Source organism: Megascapheus bottae, chromosome 3 (assembly GCF_031878675.1).
Source record: "Megascapheus bottae isolate mThoBot1 chromosome 3, mThoBot2.hap1, whole genome shotgun sequence".
NCBI lineage: Eukaryota > Metazoa > Chordata > Mammalia > Rodentia > Geomyidae > Megascapheus > Megascapheus bottae.
This window is the reverse complement of record NC_143511.1, coordinates 87,890,121-87,912,296: the sequence shown is the minus strand read 5'-3', so window position 1 is coordinate 87,912,296 and position 22,176 is coordinate 87,890,121. Positions and strand designations below refer to the sequence as shown.

The 22,176-nt window shown below is 53.6% G+C and overlaps 1 protein-coding gene across 3 annotated transcripts; it reads right to left on the bottom strand.

Moving 5' to 3' along the window:
• Positions 1-7,357: 7,357 nt before the first annotated feature.
• Gfi1b (growth factor independent 1B transcriptional repressor) lies at positions 7,358-10,903 on the bottom strand. 3 transcript variants are annotated; one of them, XM_090329231.1, is made up of 6 exons: positions 10,804-10,903; positions 10,242-10,379; positions 9,263-9,534; positions 8,740-8,877; positions 8,290-8,554; positions 7,358-7,536 (listed from the first exon to the last, which is right to left on the bottom strand). In XM_090329231.1, the coding sequence occupies exons 1-6, from the start codon at positions 10,901-10,903 to the stop codon at positions 7,358-7,360; spliced, it is 1,092 nt and encodes a 363-aa protein (XP_090185357.1). The 3 variants fall into 3 exon arrangements, with proteins under 3 accessions (XP_090185357.1, XP_090185358.1, XP_090185359.1); XM_090329232.1 differs by having other exon boundaries at positions 8,290-8,455; XM_090329233.1 differs by lacking the exon at positions 8,740-8,877 and having other exon boundaries at positions 8,290-8,455.
• Positions 10,904-22,176: the final 11,273 nt, after the last annotated feature.

Sequence of the window (22,176 nt, the reverse complement as noted above, 5' to 3'; positions counted from 1 at the left end):
ATCTGGAAAATGGGGGGAACAGCAATACACCCTTAAGAATTAATTCATCAAAAGCAGTTATTGTCTGATGCCACAGCAGCTCTTAAGGATTAGTAGATATTAGTTTGTGACCAGAAATGCCAAAGTGTTAAGCAGGAAAGCTGCAGTGAAAGCCACTATGTTGGGCGGGGAGTTTGGCTGAGTGGTAGAGTGCTTGTCTAGCATGCTCAAGGTCCTGGGTTTGATTCCTCGGTACCACATACATAAAAAAAAAAGCCAGAAATGGTGCCGTGACTCAAGTGGTAGAGCTCTAGCCTTGAGCATAAAAGCTCGAGGACAGTTGCCCAGGCCTTGAGTTCAAGCCCCAGGACCAGCACAAAACAAAAACAGCCAGGGTAACTGATCTAACCTTCAAACTGTGTTTCCACAGCGTGAAGCCCCAGAATGTGCAGCCTTCTCCTCCTCTTTCCTTTAGTCATCACCTTCGCCCTGAATTCCCTTGTTAGTCAAGATCACAATGGCAGCTTACATGAGAGACGGTGAGGCTCAGCAGGGAATAACTAGCCAGAGTTTCCCGGCTTGGCAGAGGCTGGCATGCCATGCTCCACACACCGCCACCCCCTGGTCAGGGCTCTCCATCCATGCCCAGCCACCACCCACTTGTCCACCCCTTGGCCACCTTTGTCTTCACCCTAGCTTGCCCCCTTTTCTCCTGGCTCTCTTTGATCCCTGCCTTCGTTCTGGGTTCTGTGCAGCAGGATTTTGCCTAGCTCCCACTGCTGTATCCTGGAGAATCCAAGTCCAGGAGAGAATGTTCTCAGCCTGTCAGGATGGGCTTCACACCTCTGCAGGGACCCTGGGGCCAGCTCTCACGTGGACTCCAGGGGATCCTCTATGTGCCCTGCTTTCCCTGGGCCTCTTCTTGGGTCTCCGTAAGGTAGAGGAGGGGCCTGAAGACTAATCCTGGGCTACAAGGCCCATCTCATTGCCCCTGGCTCCAGCTGGAGCAGGGAGATTTGGTGGGAAGCTTTCCTTCTCTCCCTCTTGAAACATATGGATGGATCACCTCTATATGAAGAGTTCTTCCTGAACCTTTCCCAAATGCACTGTTACTCAAGAAAAAGTAGAGAAAAGAGCAAAGTCCACCCCCAGAGCTAACCTGACAGCCTTGGTATCTTCATACTGCTGGAAATCTGGCTTCAACCAGGCTATACAGCAGCAAGAATGGGCCAGGGCCTCCCAGGCCTCGGTTTCCCCCGTCGACCTCGCCGCAAGCTCAGGTCCTCATAATGACCATCATGCCAGTGGAGCTGCACTTCCTGGTCTGTGCCCAGTGCTGGGCTGGACCCTCCACAGGGCTCACTAAATGTAAACTGAGTCTGGCACTCTCACCAGAGCCCTTGGGACAGGGAGAGAAAGGGTAGCATGGGAAAGAATAAAATGACTGAATGACAGGGTCCCACCTCCCCCCGCCCATGTGTTTTTACTCAGGTCTTGTGGGGCACTGAACATTCCAGAAAAGTGACTTTTATTTTACACGTCACACAGGAGCTGGGGTGGGTCTGCACTGTCCCCGGCTTGGAAGTCTGAGGTGGGCATTTGCAGGCCCTCAGAGGCCGCGTCTGCATGGAGCCAATTTGCAGCTGCTTCTGCTGGAGCCACAGGATGGCCCTGCCCCAGGGACCTCAGGAACCAGGCTTTCAGGCCTCTTCCTCCCAGCTCTTGTCTTTGGGTGAATTGGTTGGAAGTCTCGTTCTCCGCCCCCCCTCCACGCATGCACACACATAGTTCTCCCTTTCCCGCTCTCTGGGCCACCAGGCTCCTGATAACGCTTGGAAGCCTCTATCAACCTGGGAGAGGCCTCCTGCCTAGCCTGCTGGCCTGCTCCATGCCGACGGTTGGCAGCCGGCATTGGGTGATAAACTTATCAGCCAAACCTGAGCCTGGCTGGGTCGGAACGTGCCCTGCCCCAGATTTCCCTCCTGCTGCCTTCCTACAGCTCTCCTTCTCCAAGAAGCCAGGCCCAGCCTGGCTCCCACTGGGGCCAGACACTCACGGAGGCCACGGGGGACAGCCCCACCCGGCCGACGAAAAAGCCCTTCAGTGTCCTACAGTCAGTCCATGTCTGCCGTCCCACCCCTGGTCTCCGGGCCAAGACCTCTCTTTAGCTGGGAGGTCATGGCTGGAAGGAGCCAGGGACCCCTGGGGTTGCACATCCTTCCCACAATTATTGGGGACAGCTAGGCATTGGCCCCTGAAGTGTGGACTCCTGGGATTGGGATAGGGGAAGCAGCGAGCTTGGGCATATCCCCAGAGCGCTATGTACATCCACATGACAGAAGACTGGAGAGGCCAAGAACTTGGGGAGAAAGAACGGAAAGGGCAACCTCAAGTTAGTATAAGCCTCCAATGTAAAGCTCAAGTTGTATTTTGAGGGTGTCTTTTTTTAACACCAGTGATAATGTTATCACGTATGCCCCACTGCAGAGAAATAGAATGTCTACCCCGAGAAATGAGAGAAGAGGAGACGCACCCCCTTCCCTGAGCAGAAGCCACCACTGATACCCCACTCATTCTGAAAGCTTCCTTCCATGTGCGGCTGCACGTACTAGGCAAAATGGAATCATAGCGTGCATACTGATTTCTAAAGCACGTTTCCACTTGAAATATGAACCACCTCCTCACGAGTACACCTATTCTGTAAAATCTATTTTCCCTTCCTTTTTTTTCCAGTTAAAAACCCATACACATTGGCCGGGAGTTTCGCCTAATGGTAGAGTGCTTGCCTAGCATGCTTGAAGCCCCGGGTTCAATTCCTCAGTACCACATACATAGAAAAAAGCCAGAAGTGGTGCTGTGGATCAAGTGGTAGAGTTCTAGTCTTGAGAAAGCCCAAGAGCCTAAGGATAGTGCCCAAGCCCTGAATTCAAGGCCCAGGACTGGCCAATAATAATAATTTTAAAAAAAAAAAGGCATACATACAAGCACACAAAACAACAAATTCAAATCTCTGACAGGCCGTGCTGGGAGTGCCTTCCCAGCCACAAGGAACAGGTGCCAACAACAACTCGTGGGTGTTCTTCAGGCTACTTTCATAAACATTGTCCCTGGGTGTCAGTATTTTCAGAAGCACCAGAAAACACCAAAATCCACGGAAGTCAAGGCTCACAAAAATGGCCCTGTGTGCCATAGTATTTGCCCTCATATTTTTTTCTTTTTGATCCTAGGCCCTCAAGCTTACATGACTTGCTCACTTAGCTGGCACTCTACCTCTTAAATCACACCTCCAGTCTAAGGCTCTGCTGGTTATTTTGGAAATGGAGTCTCACACACACTTTTTTCTGCCCATGACAACTTGAAACCACTATTCTGTGACTCAGCCTTCTGAATAGCTGAATTACATGTGTGAGCCTCCAGCTCCCTCCAAGCCTTGTGTGTGTGTGTGTGAGTGTGTGTGTGTGTGTGTACAGGGCTTGAAGTCAAGGCCTGGGTACTGTCCCTTAGCTTTTTCTCACAAGGCTGGCTCTGTACCACTTGAGCCACAGCTTCAGGGAGGTTATTTAGAGATGAGAGTCTCAGACTTTTCTGCCTTGGCTGGCTTGAAACCTTGATCCTGAGAGCTCTGCCTCCTGGATAGCTAGGGTTACAGGCATGAGGGACCAGCACCTGGCACTCAGTGCAGGGTGTCAAGGGGTGATGAGGTTGGGAAACCTTTTCTGTGCCCCCTGAGCTGGGACTTGCGCCTGAGAAGCCTCCATGGGAGGGAAGAGGGCATTCTGGTGGAGGGCACGCCAGTAGCAAAGGCACAGGGTTAGAAGAAGCACTGTAAAGTCCCTGGAGGCCTCCCTGGGGGCGCGGGGGGCGCAGGGCCCGGCTAGAGAGAGCCCAGGTTCTCCTGAACCTCTCCCCACTTCTCCTCCATCCCTGAACACCTTCTACTCCTTCCGCAGGGGAGCTGAACCCCAAGGCCAGGCAGCACACCCCCTCCCATCACCCTTCAGAGCTCAGTCCCTTCCACTTCAGCCCGATAGGTCCATGGTCCCTAGGATCCCTCACCGCCACACCACCACCCCAGATTCGCCATTCTCAGTGCCATTCCAGTAGAGTGAAGGCATCGGTATGGCGTGGTGATAGAATGAAGGTTTCCATTTCCACAAGAGTGGAGGGTGGGCTAGGAGCCAGCACTGCCACTGGGCTGCATTGTTGGGCAGTAGGCGGGGGCATACCTGACTAATAATAGATAACAAAGAACCCTGCTTCTAATGAGCCAGGCTCACACCTGTCATCCTAGCTACTCAGGAGGCTGAGATCTGAGGATCAAGGTTCAAAGTCAACCTGGACAGGAAAGGCTGAGACTCTTATCTCCAATTAACCACCAGAAAGCCAGAAGTAGTGCTGTGGCTTAAAGTGGTAGAACGCTGCACTTGAACAGAAAAGCTCAGGGACAACACCCAGGCCTTAAGTTCACCCCCCCCAAGAGTGACAAACAAAACAAAACAAAAAAAAAAAACAGAACCTTGCTTCTTATCACTTCCTGCTCCTATGCCCAGCACCCCGTCCCTGCCCCCTGGTCCATCTGTGCTCACTCCATCTGCCCACCAGTGTGTTCCTGCCAACCTAGGATGGCTAGCCAGCAGAGCCCCCCGCCCTCCGCCCCCCCACAGCCCCAGGCAGCTCCATCTTTATCAGTGATTTCCACGGAAGGCCCACCCTGTGCTGAAATGGGGCCTGCTTGGGAAAAGAGCTGCTGCTGCCTCAAGCAGTCCCTACCACATTGACACTGGTGGACTTCTCAGTGCCAGGAAACCCAGTGGCCCAAGTCAGAAGGCCACAGGATGAGCCTGACATTGCCCAGCTGCCAATGTGACCTTGAGCTGGCACCTTCTCTCTCTGGACCTCAGATCCCTGTGTGGTCAAAGGAAGTGAGACAGTGCACCAGGCAGGACAGTTCCTTCCAGGTCACACTCAGTGGTGGAGGCCAGCTAGGCAGTCAGCAGGCTCCTGGTGCCAACAGGAAGTGGAGAATCAGGGACCTGAATTCCCCTCAAATCCCAGTGATACTCACTCCACCTGTCCCCATGTGACAGGGTACAGCCTTATGTGGCAAAGGACACGGGGCATCCGTGGAGAGTTTTATCAGGACTCTGCAGGTGGAAGCCATCCTGCAGCAGCCCCAAGTAACCAAACCCTTGGACCCCAACAATATGCAAATGGGCCCTAGGCCCCAGGGCTGGGTCTCCTCTCTGCAGGGCCTGATCTCTCCCAACCTCAGCCCAGGACAAGGAACTTGCCTGCCACCTTTCACAGCTCAGCTTCCCCACCCCTGCTGCAGAAGTGGTTGAAATCTTGATATTGGCTTAGTTTTGTTTAGCAAACAAGGAGCATGCAAAGCATCTCCTGATTCTCGGTGTGTGAGAGGGGGGAGGGAGGAAGGTATAAGAGTGTAAGAGGCACTTTCATCCTTTAGTCCTCTGTCACCTCCCCTTCCCGCCCCACCTCATGCTTTCTCCCTCCAGGAGAGGTGCAGGATCTGGTGGTCCTGGGAAGGTGGTGTGTCAAACAAGTCCTTAGCTCTTTCTGATGTCACTGTCTCCTGAGGCAGGAGGAAGAGTGGGGCGGGTATTGCCAAAGGTCTCTGGTATTGATGGCCTGGTACTACAGTATGAGTCCCTCTTTCTCTGCTTTCAGAGCCAACTGGGAGCTGGGAGCTGATGGGTCACACCTGTAATCCTAGCTACTCACGAGGCTGAGATCTGAGAATCCAGGTTTGAAACCAGGCCACGAAACTCTAATTTTCAATTAACCAGCAAAAAGCCAGAAGTAGCTCCAATAGTGGAGTCCCAGCCTTGAGTGAAAAGGCTAAGGAACAGCACCCAGGTTCTGAGTTCAAGCCCTGGGCGGGATGCAGAGTCAGCCCTGCAGGACACAGCCTTCCCTCCTGAGTTGCCATCTCAGCCGCACACCTGACAGGCTGGGCTGGGATTCTGCTGGAACAGGCAGTACCTCTGCCAAACAGGACATCTGGGCCTGCTGGGCCAAACCAGGAGCCTGGGGCGGAAGTGGTGAGTGGCAGAGGCTAGACACCAGCCCAGCTGCAGAGCCAAAGAGACCCCACCTACCCCACCTGTGGGCCTCAGTGGGCAGGAGGTAAACTGAGGCTTCAAGGAGACAGCCTTGACCCAAAATCTAATCCTGACCCCAATTCTGATCTGCCCTCTGTGTGACCTTGGGACCCTGGTTGATATCCCCTCTATCTTTTCTCTTCTCTTTCCTTCTTCTCCCTTTCCCCTTCCTTTCTCCTTCTCCTCCCCTCCCCTCCATTCCATCCTCCCTCATACCTTCCATCTCTCAGTCTCCCCTCATCCTCCCCACCCTCAATCAAATGTTAGGAAGACCCTGAAAACCAACTCAGTTTTCCTCCATCCCCCCCTCCCTTCCTCTTCCCTCCCCTTTCTCTTGGAGGTGGACACACCAAGGTCACTTAGCTTTGACCCTGGGTCTCCATGACATCTTCCACTGTACTCACTGCTCATTTGGAGCAGTTACTTGTGAAGGCCCATAGGCCCTGTCCTGCTCCCCTTGGTGACAATGACATGACCTGGAGGGGTTGGCATTGGCCTGCCAAGGGCCAGAGGGCCACACCAGCCCACAAGCAGCTCTGGTCCTCCTGCAGGAGCTCACCACAGCCTTTGCCTGGGTCTCCTCTGTTCTGTGCAGGAGTGTGTGTGTGTGTGTGTGTGTGTGTGTGTGTGTGTGTGTGTGTTCTGTCTGTCTGTCTGTCTATCTCTGCTTGTCCAAGCCCTCTCCCCCTCTCCCCAAAGCTTCCTGCTGGCCTTTGGACCCTTGTAGGTGCTTCATAAATGCAAGTCACATGCAAACAAATCTGTCTTTATTTTATTTACAGCAGGCTCTGACAGTAATAACTGCTCCTTTCCCAGCCCTGAGGCCTGATGTGACAACCTGAATCCTGGTGGCCAGCGAGCACTGGGAAGAGGGGCTCACACACCCCCCTAAAGCAGAGGGGTCCACACCTCCAGCTGGGGAGAAGGCAGCTCTGTTTGTGGCAGCCAGACACAGATTTTAGGATGCCTAAAATCAAAGGTGGCCATGTTCCCAGTGGCGTAGGCAGGAGGAGGGTTTCTTTGTGAGTCCCTGCTCCCAGCTCTTGGCACCCCTGTCCCCCTGGGTTGCTCCATCCTAGAAAGTCACCTGAGCACACCTGTAGACAAGTCTGTCTCTGAAAGACTCGGCCAAGTGTGAGTCCCGTTCCTCTGCAGTAGGAAAAGCTGGTCCCGAGGCCAGCCTGTGTGAGAAGGGGACTGGGGAGCTGGAGGAGGGTGCCGGCGGTGGGCAGGGCCCTGGAGTGGTGGGCTCTGCCTCACTTGAGGTTGTGCTGGCTCTCCCGGTGTCGCCGCAGGTCCACCTTGCGCTGGAAGCCCTTGGCGCACAGCTCGCAGCTGAAGGGCTTGAAGCCCGTGTGTTTGCGGCTGTGGGTGATGAGGTTGGAGCTCTGGCTGAAGGCCTTCCCGCAGACCTGGCACTTGTGTGGCTTCTCACCTGCGACCAGGGGGCAGCACAGGAGGGTGAAGTTAGGGTGGCCGGGCCCCACCCACATCGCCCTCTAAAACTTTATTACGTTTTATCTCATAACCTACCCATAGGACCTTAGAAAATAATGAGAAACAAGAGATAACCAAAGACAACTTTCTCTTTAGCTTCTAGGTTGATTCATATGGATAAGGTCCCTCTTGTTTTATTAATAAGTCTCCATGCCTGGCCCAGGGCCTGGCACAAAAGAGGTACTTGGTTCGTAGCCGGAGCTACTGAGTAACTGCATGAGTGAACGAATGACTGAATTAACATAGGAGAGAGAGTGAATGAGTTAGTGAATAAATGAAGAAGTGACCGAGTGAGTGGGTAAGATAGGGAGTGAGTTCATGAATAAATGAGTGAGTGAATGAATGAATGAGTGAATAAGTAGATGAACAGGTGAATGAGAAGCCAGAGGGATGAGTGAGTGAGTGCATGAGTGAGTGAGTGCTGGATTCCTTGTCCCCTGGGGTGCTGTAGCTTTCTGGACCTTCAGGACACTCGAGGACAGCATCATTTGTTCATCTGTAAGTAACTAAAGGACCAGCCTCCTGCCTCCTGGCTGTCTCCAGGACTTCTTGGTGTCTTCCTGTGCCCTGCACATCCACCTCACAGTTTGCAGTCTTCCTCTTTGGAACTACAAGCAGGCCCAGCCTGGAGGCCGATGTCGGCCCGTCTTGGGGGACAGGCCAGCGGGGAGGCCTGGCCGGGCGCACTCACCAGTGTGGATGTAGGTATGCTTCTTCATGTCTGACTTCTGGTGGAAGCGCTTCCCGCAGAACTCGCAGGGGTAGGGCCGCGTGTCCGAGTGGATGAGCAGGTGGGTGGACAGGGTGGACGAGCGCTTGAAGGCCTTGCCGCACATCCGGCACTCGAAGCTGCGCTCCTGCCGGAGGAAACGTGGCCCCGGGGGGTCAGGTGCAGCTGGGGCCTCGAGGCTCTGGAGAGCCAAGCTGGGCGCAGGACTGGACCCGGCCAGGATGCCCTGAGGAAGAGGACGCTCCATTGGGGTGGCCTGGAGGAGCAGGCCCCAGGGTCAGCGCCCTGCTCCTGCCTCCCAGCTCAGACCAACCTGGCCTCTGATCTCGTAACCTTGTCGGCATGTTTTTCACAGTTAGTCCCATCAGCGTTCGTTGACTGACAGGTAGAGCAACTACTCTGAGCACTCACCTGGGAGTGGACGTGTGTGTGTTGCTCCAGACTCACGGCGTGGCCGAAGGTTTTGCCGCAGACCTCACAGGCGAAAGGCCGGGTCCCGCTGTGGGATCGGCGCACGTGCACTTCCAGCCCGTGTGGGGTGGAGAAGACCTGGGGGAGGCGGAGCGTGAGGGGGGGGCAGCGTGGTCCCCACCAGCGTCGCACCTGGCTCTGGACATGCATGCCTCTAGGGAAAGGGCAGGCCTTGCCAGTTCTGCTGCTCATGTGCTGGTGATTTGTTACTCTCTGTATCACTCAGTTCCCTCTGCAGAATGTGGGGTCTGAATGGGAGAGTCTAGGGGATCCCCTGCTTGACTCACCCAGTGGCTGCCAAGTGGTTAAGTTCTCAGAGTTGGCCAGAGCACTCTGTGTGTGCGTGCGTGCGTGCGTGCGTGCGTGTGTGTGCACTCCAGAAATTCTCCACAGGGAACACCCTGCCTCCGAGAGGGCCTGGAGAGGCTGCAGAGCAGGGCCTGCGTCCCACACCGCTCCTTACCTTGTTGCACTTGACGCAGTGGTACGTGTCCATGCCTGGGGAGAAGCGGAGGCCGAAGTCCAAGGGGGGCTCGGTGCTGGGCACCAAGGGGCTACCGTACAGACGGACTGAGTGCTCCAGGAAGGCGGACTGCATGGTGGAGGGGGCTTGCTGGTAGCTGTGGCTGTAGGTCAAGGCCAGGGTGTCCCAGGAGAAGCTCGGCTTGTAGAAAGGGGGTGACTCCGAGTGGGGCGAGTTCCCGTCCTGGGATTTGGACACCACCGTGGGCTCCTCTGTGGAGACAAGGCTCAAGAGTCATTTAAAACAGAGAGCAGCGTCTGGCTTAGTGGTAGAAGGCTTGCCTAGTAAGCATGAGGCCCTGGGTTCCATTCCTCAGTACCACCTACACAAAAAGTGGTGCCATGGCTCAAAATGGTGCTAGCCTTCAGCAGAAAGAAGCCCAGGGTGAGCACCCAGGCCCTGAGTTCAAGCCCCAGCACTGGCAAAAATAAAACATAACAGAGTCCACCTCCTCCACTGCCCGGCAGCCACCGTAGTGGCCATGCCCTGAGGACTTCAGTGGGCAACCTCAGTGTTTATTGCTGGGGGGGGCTGTCCCCACCCAGGACTCACACGTCTCACAAAATGCACCCTGACTGCTGCTGGCTACCACGCTTCAGGAACCAACAACCAGCTCAGGGGCCTCCAAGAAGGTCAAGCAAAGCAGGTGCAGGAGCTCACGCCTGCAATCCCAGCCACTGAGGGGGCTGAGAGCTGAAGCCAGCAGGCGGCAAAGCCCTTGGACTCTCACCTCCAACTAAGCATCCATAAGCTAGACATGGAGCTGTGGTTCAGAGTGGAGTGCCAGCCTTAAATGGAAAAGGCTAAGGGACAATGTCCAGAAGGCAAGAACAGGTGACATCCAGGTAACCCCTGTGCCCAGAGCCTCCCCCTGTTGGTCCCACTGGCATAAGCAAGGGGGGGGTCCCGGGCTAGTGACCTGGTGGCGTGGCCCTCTTGGTCAAGCCCTGGTCCAGCTCCAGCTCCGACTCCAGTTTGACGATGCTCCAGTCTAGGTGCTGGCGAGGGAGCAGGGTGCTGAGAGCAGGACTGCCACCGGGAGCCTGGTCCCTGGCCACTGTGGAGAGGCGAGACCCTAGCATCACTGCAGTGTCACCAGGCAGGCTGCAGGGAGCTGCAGAGAGCGGGAGCTGTTTGTCTCAGGAGTCGGGTGGGGGGGGGAGGTCCTAGGGAGAGACCCCTTACCCTAGAGTGGGAGGCAAGGAGGCCCCAAGAAGCCCACTCCCCACTGTCTGCCCTCTGATGTTCAGTTAGGACTCACACATGCCCACAGTACTGGCACCAATCCCCATGCTGCCAGCACTCTCGAGAATGAGAGATGACTGCATCATTCATTCATGCATTCATTCATTCATTCAACTTGCTTTGCCTGAGCTGACGTTTCCACACATGGGAAGGGTGTTTTAGAGGACTGATGTGGAATCAGGCAGGTGAGAGAGACAGGCAGGCACAGTGGGGGCAGGCACGGTGTTGAGACTCACCAGGAGCAACAGCAGGAGGCCAGAGCGGGTCGTGGTCTGGTGTGCGGGGCTGGTGGTAGGTATGAGCCTTCTTGCTCTTCACTAGGAAGGAACGTGGCATTTTCGGTGTTGGCCTCACACCTGCAAGCTGAGACAGCCGGAACTGGCTAAGAGGAACAAAAGAACAAGTCCTTGGGATTTTAGAGCCTCCTGCAGAGATTAAACTCCTGCTGCACTGGGTTGAATAGTTTTCCTACATTTCTCACAGGAGTTCAGGTTGTGGCTCAAGTGGTAGAGCGCCTGCCGAGCAAGCACAAGGTCCGAGTTCAAACCACAGCACCATCAAAGAGGAAGAAAGGTAGTCCTATCTGGAACCTGAGAATGTGACTTTATTGGAAATAGCTTTTTTTTCCCCTTTTCTTTTTAATGTAACCAAATCAAGATACAGTGGTATGGACTGAGACGGTGGCTTAAACTGGACATGACCAGTGTCCTTGCAAGGTCACAGACACCAGACACCTCAGGGAGAACGCCACATGGCAGGGGGGACCCTTCACCCCCTGCCTGTACTCCTGGCTACTTAGGAAATTAACATTCAAATCAAGTCCGGACAGAAAATGTACCCCAGCTCTTATCTCCAGTTAACCACCAAAAAGCTGTTAATGGAACTCAAGTAGTTTTTCACCTCAGAAAAAAGTACTCAGGCCCTGAGTTCAAGTCTTAGTACTATAGCCAAAAAAAAAAAATAATTTTTTTTAGGTCATGCCTCTCCAAGCCAATGGTGACCAAAGTGGGCTGGCTGCCACCAGGAGCTGGAGAGGCACGGAACTTCTGGGAGGGACCAGCCATACTGGTACTTTGTTTCTGGACTTGTAGGTCAAAGAACTATAGGAGGAGGACTTATTCCTGTGGGTTTCAAACTGCCCCGTTTGTGGACTGTATTAATTAGAGCAGCTACACAGCCTGTCCTGCTCACTGGGAGAGGGTGCACTTGAGTCTGAGCAGAGAAGGAGTGTGTGCTGTGGGGAGGGGGGCTCCATTAGGTGACACACTGATGCTAGAACGTGGCCTTTGATTCCCAGAGTCATTCACCTTTAGGTGCTACAGAAGGAAGTGGTCTGAGCTTAGATTTGGATCAGAGGGACACAGGTGAGAATCTCAGGGCACTGCAGCCTAGGAGGGGCTCTTAACTTCTCTTTCCCTTCTTTCAATCCCCCACCCCCTCTCTGTGTGGTTACAAGGGTACTACTACTAGGGCTTGAATTCAGGGACTGGGCGTTAGCTTTTTGAGCCACAGCTCCACCTCCGGGTTTTTGGTTGTGAATTGGAGATAACAGTCTCATGGACTTTCCTTCCCCAGGCCAAGCTGCATTACTCTGCAGGGTAGGAGCTGCTCCCGAATCCAGAGAGAAGCTGGGCCTTCTTTCTGTGGAGTGGAGGAAGGCTAAGAGGAGCCCGTCCCAGGAGGCCCAGTATCTCACTGCGGACGGACGCAGGAAGTGGACATCCACCAGCTCCAGGCACAGGGCTGCAGGCCTGGAGGACCAAAATGGTCCCAGGACCAGGCCGGGGGTAGATAGAGTTCCTGGCCCCAGCAGTCCTCCCCTGCCAAGCCCCCTGGCGCAGAGCCTCCACCCCCAGTCCTCACACAGCTGGCCCTTGCTGGGAGGCCCTCAGAGGGCCCCTGAGAGAGAGAGGGTTTCTTCTGGGGTCCACCAAGCTCAGATGGGGTTCCCCGCCACACCCCACTTCCTGCCCCGGCAGCTGCCACGCCGAGCTGCAGTCAGGATAGGACTCTGAAGGCGGGAAAAGATTGCAGCTGCTGCTGAATAACAGCGAGGGAGGCGATAAGGCCTTGGCCTAGAGCTGGATGGGAGGTGAGAGATTAGAAAAGGCAGCTTAGAGCTCTGCCTTGCTTGGGGAGACAGCTCAGGAGACAACCCCAGAGCCAAGCAGAAGAAAGCCCCGGCCCCTCGTTCTCTAGCCTAGAGCCCCACTGAGTGTTTGGACAGCGAGTACCCTGTGTCTGTGGAGCCTTCTCCTGCCCGCCATTGTCAAGACCTGCTAAGTAAGGGGTCAAAGGCCAATGTCAGGGGCATGAAAAGACCTCTGAGTATCACAGAGAGCGGAAGGCTTCTGTGCCCGAAGCCAGGAGGAAGGCTGCATCCTGCTGCATCCCCGAGGGTGAGGACAAGGAGGAATGGAAGTGGCCCGTGGGGGCCTCCGCTCTCCATGCTCTGGTAGGAGCTGGGAGACTTGGCCTCTTCACTGCTCCTCTCAGCTCTCTGAAGTGTTTCCTCCCCAGGACTCAGACAGCCCAAGAACTTTATCTTCCTTGGACATGTCCTCCTCCTCCCCCGTCCTCCCCCCCCCCCCCCCGCAGCCAGGGCCCCCTCTCCCCTCCTCCTCCCTCCTCCTCTAAACTCTTCTGACACTTTGCCTCAGGAAAGTCCCTGGAGAGACCAGACCCTAGGGAGCGGGGCGGGGAGCCCCATAAATTAAGGCAGAACTGGGTCCTCTGGACCTTTGTTCTGTGGCCTTCATCATGATCTGTGAAAGGATGACCAAGGTTATTTCCATAGGTACTATTTTTTTTAACCAGTCCTGGGGCTTGAACTCAAGGCCTGAGCACTGCAAGGCTAGAGCTTCACCACTTGAGCCACAGCACCACTCCTGGCTTTTGCTGTGTATGTGATACCAAGGACTCGAACCCCAGTCTTCGTGTATGCTAGACAAGCACTCTACCAGTAGGCCTCACGGCCGGCACCACATGTACTATTTTGTTAGGAAGTCAGTAGAACCAAATTTAGGGCAACCAAGTGCCTGCTTATTCTGCCTGAGTATCTTCAACTCCAGCCTGCCCATCTTTTTTACAGGAGGTGCTCAGGACCTCCCATGGGGTCTAGAGAGCTTTGGGTGGAGGGCAGGTGGGGAGAGCTCTGTACCTGAACTTCTATCCTTGGGCCCTTCCAGATGCTCTTTGGACCTGGGACACTACATAATGGCTGTGGCATTCAGCATCCATGACCATCACGGGGGTTCCCCAGCTGGATAAAGGTGAAGCTCATGTCTTCTCTGGGGGTTCAGCTGAGCCCCATCTCTTCTCTTTTTGGTATCCTCGCTCCTAAACCTAGCAAACGGGTAGCAACTCCATGGCTAGGAGTAGAAGCCAAACATACCCAGTGAGCTTCCTTTGGGCCTTGTAAGTGAATTTAAAGAAGAACAAAAAGGAGAATTAAAAAAAAAAAACAGGAACCAATCACCTATAATGTACTTAATTAACAACCACTGGTTTTGATTCACACAGACCCGTGCTGAGAGCTAAGAGCAGAGATTGTGAAAGAAACCCCGGATTTCTTCATAAAACAGAGGCGTTGATGGTATCGGGGCTCCGGAAGGAAGGCTCGTGTTACCATCCATCCACAGGGGCCACACTCAGAGGCAGAATCTCCACTAGGCCTGCGAGAGGGACGTGGCCTGCGCCCACCCAGCTCCTGCACCCAGCTTCCAGGTGGCTGTGCCCCAAAGGAAGGTCCTCCCCTTGAGGATGAGCCCGGCTTGGTGACCTTGAGCTTGTGACCCCGTGGGCCACCAGCCTGGGTTTGGTTTTCCTATCTCTCAAGAGACGGTTGGGCTAAGAGATTTCTAAACTTCCCTTTTACTTTAAAATCCTGTGTAGGATCCGTTGACTTTCTGCGAGGGACTGAGCCACAGTAAACAGCACAGCGTCCCCTTTTCAGAACTGGTGGGAATCTCACAGTACCTACCAGGCCACCCTTTCGACTTCCTTTATGTCTAAAGACAACTAAAGCACAGAGCAGTTCCACGCAGGAATCCTGAGTGGAGGAGTCCAGGTCACGCCCGCAGAGAACTTAAAGTCTGAACTCAGTGGATTATCTTCTGAGAGCAGAGTGTCAGGAGACATTTGTGTGCACACAATCAAACAGCCCTAATTCACAGAGGAGCCAAATCTAAGACCATTCCATGGACTCTTATTCAGCCTTACAAAAGAAGGGAATCCGACACTCGGAATGCGGTGAACGTAGCGAACATTTTACTAAGTAAAATAAGGCAGTCACAGAAGGGCAGATCAAGTGGAGCTGTATATGAAATGTTTAGTGTGTGAACTCATAGATAGTGGTAGATTGGATGTCGCCAGGGAGGGGCTGGAGTGGCAAGGCAGAGAGGAATGGATGAACAGGTAGGGGGTTTGACAGCTCTGGAAACCATGTGAGCACCTACCTGTAGTCTCAGCTATTCAGGGTGCTGAAAGATAAGAAGTTCAAGGACAGCCTGGGCAACAGCAAGTCCGTGATCCCTCTCCCCCCGGAGTGGGGGATCTGGGAAGGGACTCACAGTGTCACAGCGTTTTTCTAAGATGTGCAAGGCCCTGGATTCAGCCCTCAGAAATGGTGTGTGTGTGTGTGTGTGTGTGTGTGTGTGTGTGTGTGTGTGTGTGTTGGGCTGGGAGTTTGGCCTAGGGGTAGAGTGCTTGCCTAGCATGCACAAAGACCCAGGTTCAATTCCTCGGTATCACATACATAGAAAAAGCTGGAAGTGGTGCTGAGGCTCAAGTGGTAGAGCTCTAGCCTTGAGAAAGACCAAGGACAGTGCTCAGGCCCTGAGTTCAAGCCCCAGGACAGGAGGAGGAGGAGAAGAAGAGGAGGAGGAGGAGGAGGAGGAGGAGGAGGAGGAGGAGGAGGAGGAGGAAGAAATGTGTGTGTGATCTTGGGCTGTCCCAGAATTGTCTAGTAGGTAAGTCCCTGAGCATCTGACCTTGCCTTCCTGAGAGCCGAGGGGAACTGAACTGGTCTGCTCCAGTGAGAGACTCAAAAGGCTCAGATTCAAACTTACATTACCCTCAGCTCTCTGGCATCCTCCACCAAGAACTTTCTGCAGGAGAAGCAGCAGCATACTGCTCCCCAAATCAGAGTTAGAGGAGCTATCTTCTCATGGCAAGTATTTATGGGCCATGGCTCAAGTAGTAGAGTACATATTCAAGTGAGCATGAGGCCCTGAGTTCAAACCCTGATACCATAAAAGAAGGACAAAAAGAAGAAAGGAGGTTGGAGGAGAAAGAAAGAGAGGGAGAGAGGGATGGCCAGAAAGAAAGGAAGGAAAGATAGAAAGGAAGAAGAGGTGAATTGCTTTTGCAAGATCTCTGAGAACAAGCAACCTTGCCATGTAATGAGATGATGAGAAAGATATTTTGTTGCCTGTTAAGAAGTCTGAAGGTGAGCAGCTCATGAACAGCAGCCAGCCGGATAACCGGGGGTTGTCCTTTAGTGTGCTCTCCCCCGAGGGGTAAGGCTGTGGACTTCCCCTAGAACGATGGCCCCAGGTACACACGGTCAGCCAGTGGCCAGTGAACACCTTTCTAATGAGCCCCTTTCTCAGTGAGCCCTGCTCCCCAGCCGCCTGGACACATCAACTTGGCTTTTTCTCCAGAAACAGACAGACAAGGTGAATCCCAACCCTGGGAGAAGAGACTCAAGATAGTGCCTCCCGCCAGCCGCCCTGCTGTGTCTGGAGGCTGGGGTCACCTTGTCCTCACCCCTCAATGGGCTCCAGAGGAGAGGGTACTCGATTTTCAAGGGTCTTGGGAACTTTGGGGACGAGGATACATTGCGGCTCAACATTTTTTCAGAGAGGAGCCCGCATGCCGGGTGCCTGGCCCGGTGTGGGGCTTGCACGAGAGATCTGGGGTGTGACTTCGTGCGTGTGGGTGAAATCTGACCACTGAAAACTAGCTGTTGAAACTTTTCAGGGGAGGCACAGGATGCCTGAACGAGACCCTATCCTCATTCCATGGCTCCGACCCTATCCTCATTCCATGGCTCCAAGAATGCCACCTCCAACCCAGAAAGGACTTTCTTCCTCTAAGTTCAAAAGGAAAGAGGTGTCTGGCCCGGCCAGGGTCTCACCAGACGTGCAGAATTCAAGAGAGGCTCAGGTGCCCCTCTCTTCCACTCACCTGCCAGCCGGCAGAGCTGTCACCTCGTGCCTCCCTGCTTCTCTGGAGGGATGGCTGAGCTGGGGAGCTGGAAGTCCAGCCCGAGACTGTCTCACTCTGGCACTTGGTGACTCTCTGCACAAATAGATACTTCTCCTTTTTTCTCGGTTGTGAGTGTGTGTGTGTTTTCCTCTTCTGTTTCCCTCCCTGATTTTTCAATCTGATTATTTGTGTCAAAATCTGGCGGTGAAGCAGGAACCAATGGGGAGCTTTCGCGAGCAGTGGGGGGGGGGGCACATTTGCTTATCAAAACTTTCCAGGAGCGAAACCGCTGGCTGTTCATTTCTAACCCTCAGCGCTCGCAGAGAACTTTCTCCAGTATCATATCAGACGGAAAGAAAGGAAAGGTCAAATTATTAGGTTAAAAAAAAAAGTTAAAGCATTTACTTAACAATTCTTGGCTTGGTATAAAACGTCATAGCTTTGAAAAAAAATTGTTCCTTTTTCTTCCTCTCATTTGCTCTTTCTTTTCCTCTGTCCTTTCCTTCCTCCCTCCCTCTCCCTTTCTCCTCCCTCTGCTCCCTGTCTCTCTAGTGCTCTCCCTCTTTGTCCCCTCTTCTCTCTCTCCCTCCATTCCTTCCTTCTCCTTTCCTTCCCTTGGGGAGGTCAGTGTTCTGGCCCCGTCCAGGAACATGTAAAATGTGTATCTTCGCAAATATGCACTGGGCGAGGAAAGTCAGGAGCCCTTAGAGAAGCACCATCTGCAGAGGCGCTGGAGCAATGGAGGTGTGGGAGCTAGTTGGGACCGGGGGCCACAGAAAGCCCTTGTCCAGATTGAGCATGGGGTCCTGGGGCCAGCATGTGCTGCCCTCTGGTGGCAACAGAGGAGAGAGTCCTGTGAGGGGGCCTGGGGGTGGCCCCAGCCCACAGTCCTGGCACCCGGTGCCCCAGCCCCTGTCCCTGGCATCTCCTTCCTGCTCTTTGGAAGACTGATTTATTTCAGGAGGTTTTGCATAAAGGGAGAACTCCACAGAGTAGCACTGTTAGCTGATTTGCATGTTTCTCCAGCCGGCACTAGAGAGATTACATTTCCCTCATCAAGAGAGCAGACTTGGCGACAGGAAGCCTCCATTGAAACTGCAAGTCCAAGGTTCGCAGTGGAGAGGAAGGGTTGTTTTGGGTGAGGCCTTTCTGTCCTTTCTGTCCAAGCCACAGAGGCCTTAGATGTTCCTGGAGCGGGGGGACGGGGCCTGATGGCAGGGCCCATCCACACTGCAGCAGTCAGCCATGTGCAGGGGTCAGTCAAGCCCATCCTCAGTCTCTCTGCCTGGCAGGAAAAGATTTAAAGAAGCATTCTCTGGATGATGCAGAAAATTTTAGTTATTAAATTTTCCCAAGCTGGACAAATCCTTTGTGTTCTTGCTTCATTATAAACTCATAGTCAGCATCTTTTCCCACAATATTTTGTTTTATTTTATTTGCCAGCATTGGAGTTTGAACTCAAAGCTTCATTTGTGATGTGGGGTGTGTGTGTGTGTGTGTGTGTGTGTGTGTGTGTGTGTGTGTGTGTGTGTGTGTGTTGGCTCTGGGACTTGAACTCAAGGTCTGGGCACTATCCCTTAGCTTTTTCTTTTTCTTTTGCCAGTTCTGGTGCTTGGACTCAGGGCCTGAGCACTGCACTGTCCTTGGGATTCCTCAAGGCTAGAGCTCTACCACTTGTGCCATAGTACCACGACTTCTGGCTTTTTGTGGGTATGTGGTACTGAGGAATGGAACCTGGGTCTTTGTGCATGCTAGGCAAGCACTCTTACCACTAGGCCATGCTCCCCCCACCCCCCGCTTTTTCTTTTCCCTTCCCTTCTTTTCTCTTCCCTTCATTCCCTTCCCTTCCCTTTTTTTTTTTTTCCTATCCTGGGGCCTGAACTCAGGGCCTGAGCACTGTCTTTGAGCTTTATTAAGGCTAGAGCTCTGCCACTTGAGCCACAGCACCACTTCTAGCTTTTTCTATGTATGTGGTACCGAGGAATCAAACCTAGGTCTTCGTGCATGCCAGGCGAGCACTCTACCACTAGGCCAAACTCCTGGCCCAGCAGTGACTCATTCTTGCTGAGTTTGCTTGACTGGTCTCTAATAATAATTGATTTATACCACCAGTGCAGCTTTTTGGTACTCAATTGGAGATTGAGTCTTCTGGACTGCCTTTTTCCTCCCTCCCCCTCAAGCAAACACACACACACACACACACAGGTTGGCTGTCCTCTGGATCTTAGCCTTCTGGTAGCGGGGATTATAGGTGAAACACACACCTGTTCACCCGCTTGTTCTTTAATTCATAATTGTTGTACATCCCAACATGAATTTTGGAAGGAGGTCTGTCTTCAAACCACAGCAGGTTTCAAAAACAAAAAAACAAAAACCAGACAGGGTCATCCGCTGGTGGCTCACACCTGCAATCCTAGCTACTTAGGAGGCTAAGATCTAAGGACTATGGTTCAAAGCCAGCATGTGAGACCCTTATCTCCAATCAACAGCAAAAAGCTGGAAATGGAGATGTGGCTCAAATGGTAGAACACCAATCTTGAGTGAAAAAGCTAAGGACGGCATCTAGGCCCTGAATTCTGTGCGTCTCTGTCTCTATTTTTTTTTCCAGTTGTGGGGCTTGAACTCTGGGCGTGGGCACTTCAGCTCAAGGCTACCATCCTACCCCTGGAGCCACAGCGCCACTTCCCATTTTCTAGTGGCTAATTGGGGATAGTAGTCTCATGGACTTTAGTGCCCAGGCTGGCTTTGAACCACGATTCTCAGACCTCAGCCTCCTGAGTAGCTGGGATTACTGGCATGAGCCACCGAAGGGGCCGAGTTCTTTCTTCTCAGTCCTCTCCTTCTTTGGCTCGGTCAGCTGTCAAGCACTGGGGAGCCTTCTACATCCCCCACTGGGTGGCCTGGTGGGAAGGCTCTGGGTGTCCACCCCTGGATTCCTGCCCTGCTCCTGGGGACCCACGGCTTCTCAATGAGACCAGTAGGGCAGCACGGTGGGGTCCTGTCCCAGACGGCTGCAGGACAAGGGCCTCAGGGACGCCGCAGGCCGGGCCGTGGGCGCGGCGACAGCTCTCACCCCAGCTCGGGAAGCTGCGTCTGGGACCGGGGCTGCGTGTGCGCGGCCAGGCCAGGGTCTCAGCCCTCGCCCCACCCTGGCATTCGCTCTGTGCCATAGGCATCGTGGCTACAAAATGCACCACCAAGCCAGGGGTCCGAGGGATGGGCCGAATGGTTGCCCGACGGGGCTTCTAGAGAGCCTGGTGGCATCGTGGGGCGAGGAGGGCGCAGCGGGCAGCAGGCAGAGTGACCCGGGCGCCTGTCCCCGACCCGCGCTCCGGGCCAGGCCCTCCACGCACGCGCGGTGCAGGGATCGGCCGGCCCGGTCCGCCCCACAGCACCACTGCGCAGGCGCCCCGGCCCACGTGGAGCAATTCTCGGCGCAGCCACGCCGTGGCGCTGTCGCCGCCTCGCTTTCTGCGTCCTGGGTCCTCCTGAACCAGCGCGGGGTCATGCCTGCCATCCCGGCCACTCTGGAGGCTGAGATCTGAGGATCGGGGTTCGAAGCCAGCCCCGGCACCAACGTACTGAAGTGAGACTCATCTCCAGTTAACCACTAGAACACTGGAGGTGGTGCTGAGGCTCAGGGGGTAGAGCCCAGGACTGACCCCCCGCCCCAAAGAAAAAGAACTTGAGCCTCTGTTCTCCCTCCATTAATATTTCTCTGGTGTGTGCTGTCCTGGAGCTTGAACTCAGGGCCTGGGCGCTGTCCCCGAGCTTTCTTTTTTTTTGCTCAAGGCTAGCACTCTACTACTTGAGCTACTTCTCTGCTTCTGGCTTTTTGGCTATTTATTGCAGATGTCTCATGGACTTTCCTGCTCAGGTTTGCTTTGTACCATGATCCTGAGGTGTCAGGTTCCTGAGTAGCTAGAATTACAGGTGAGAGCCAACGGGTGCTCAACAATGTAGTTGTCTTCAGTTTCTCTATTCTCTGCCTTCATTTCTCCCTTTATTTCCTCTCTCTGTATCTGCCTCTCTCCGTCGCCTTCTGTCCTCTCCATCTCTCCCCCACACCTGTGTGTGTATAATATCTTTCAATTCAAATCCATCTTTATTGATCTTCGGTTGCATAATCACATGGTTAGGAAACTCCCTATCCTATGAGCTTAGCTCTTTGTTCAGTCCACCTGCCTCAACAGTCCCAGACAGAGGGCAGCTTTCAGAGGTGCATCTACTTCACAAGAGGAGCACTTAGTCAGAGGAGCCTGGTAGGAGAGGAGCTAGGATCACTGGGTTCAGGGACCAGATACCTGACGTGAGTAGGGTCAGGAAGAACACCATGAACCACACAACAGAGATCAGAGTTCTGGTCCTGCATGCCTGCCTGACACCTGCCAGCACCCCTGGAATGTGGCCATCAACAAGTCCACCTGGCCAGGCACGGGTGGCTCACACCTGTTATCCTAGCTACTCAGGAGGCTGAAATCTGAGGATCATGGTTCAAAGCCAGGCAGGAGATCCATGAGACTCTCAACCAGCAAAAAAACAAAATTGTGGCTCAAGTGGTAGAATGTTAGCCCTGAGCACAAAAGCTCAGGGACAGTGCCAAGGTCCTGAGTTCAAGCCCCAGTACTACCACCAGGAAGAAGAAAAGGAGGAGGAGAAGGAGGAGGAGGAGGACGACGATGACGAGGACGACGACACTGAGGCACAGAAAACTTTCTGGGGTTACCCAGCCTGTAAGAAACAGACAAGATTGAGACTCTAGCTTCCTTCAGAATTTCAGCCGATGTGTTAGTTTTGTTATTACTGTGGTTGTATGTACATGTGTACGAGTGAGTATGCCAGTACTGGTGCTTGAACTTAAGCGCCTCAAGCTCCCTCACTTGGCTTTTTTCTTCAAGGTTAGCACTCTACCACTTGAGCCACTGCTCCACTTCTGGCTTTTTGCTAGTTAATTGGACCTCAGAATCTGAGAGACTTTTCTGTGGAGGCTGGCTTTGAACTACGATCCTCAGATCTCAGCCTCCTGAGCAGCTAGGATGGCAGGTGTGGGCCACCGTGCCTGTCTTCATCTCCAATCTTGAAATCTGATTTTTACAAAACCCAGATTTCAAAGACAATCAACAAGGAAGCAAATGCTCTCTGCTCAGCTGAGTGAACTGGAACTATCATCTCCACACCTGGCAGCCCGGCTTGGACCCCACCTGGGGGGGCTTTCTGGGGCCTCAGACTTCCCATCTGTAAAATGACACCGAGGAATCTTGTTTCCATGGCTATTATGGTTAGATACTGAATGCATGAGTTATTACTTCCCAGCAAATATTTAAGAGCAGATTCTAAAACACTGCCCTTTCTCTAATTGGTCAAAGGCAACCTTTGGGGCTAGCGAGTGGAGAACCCAG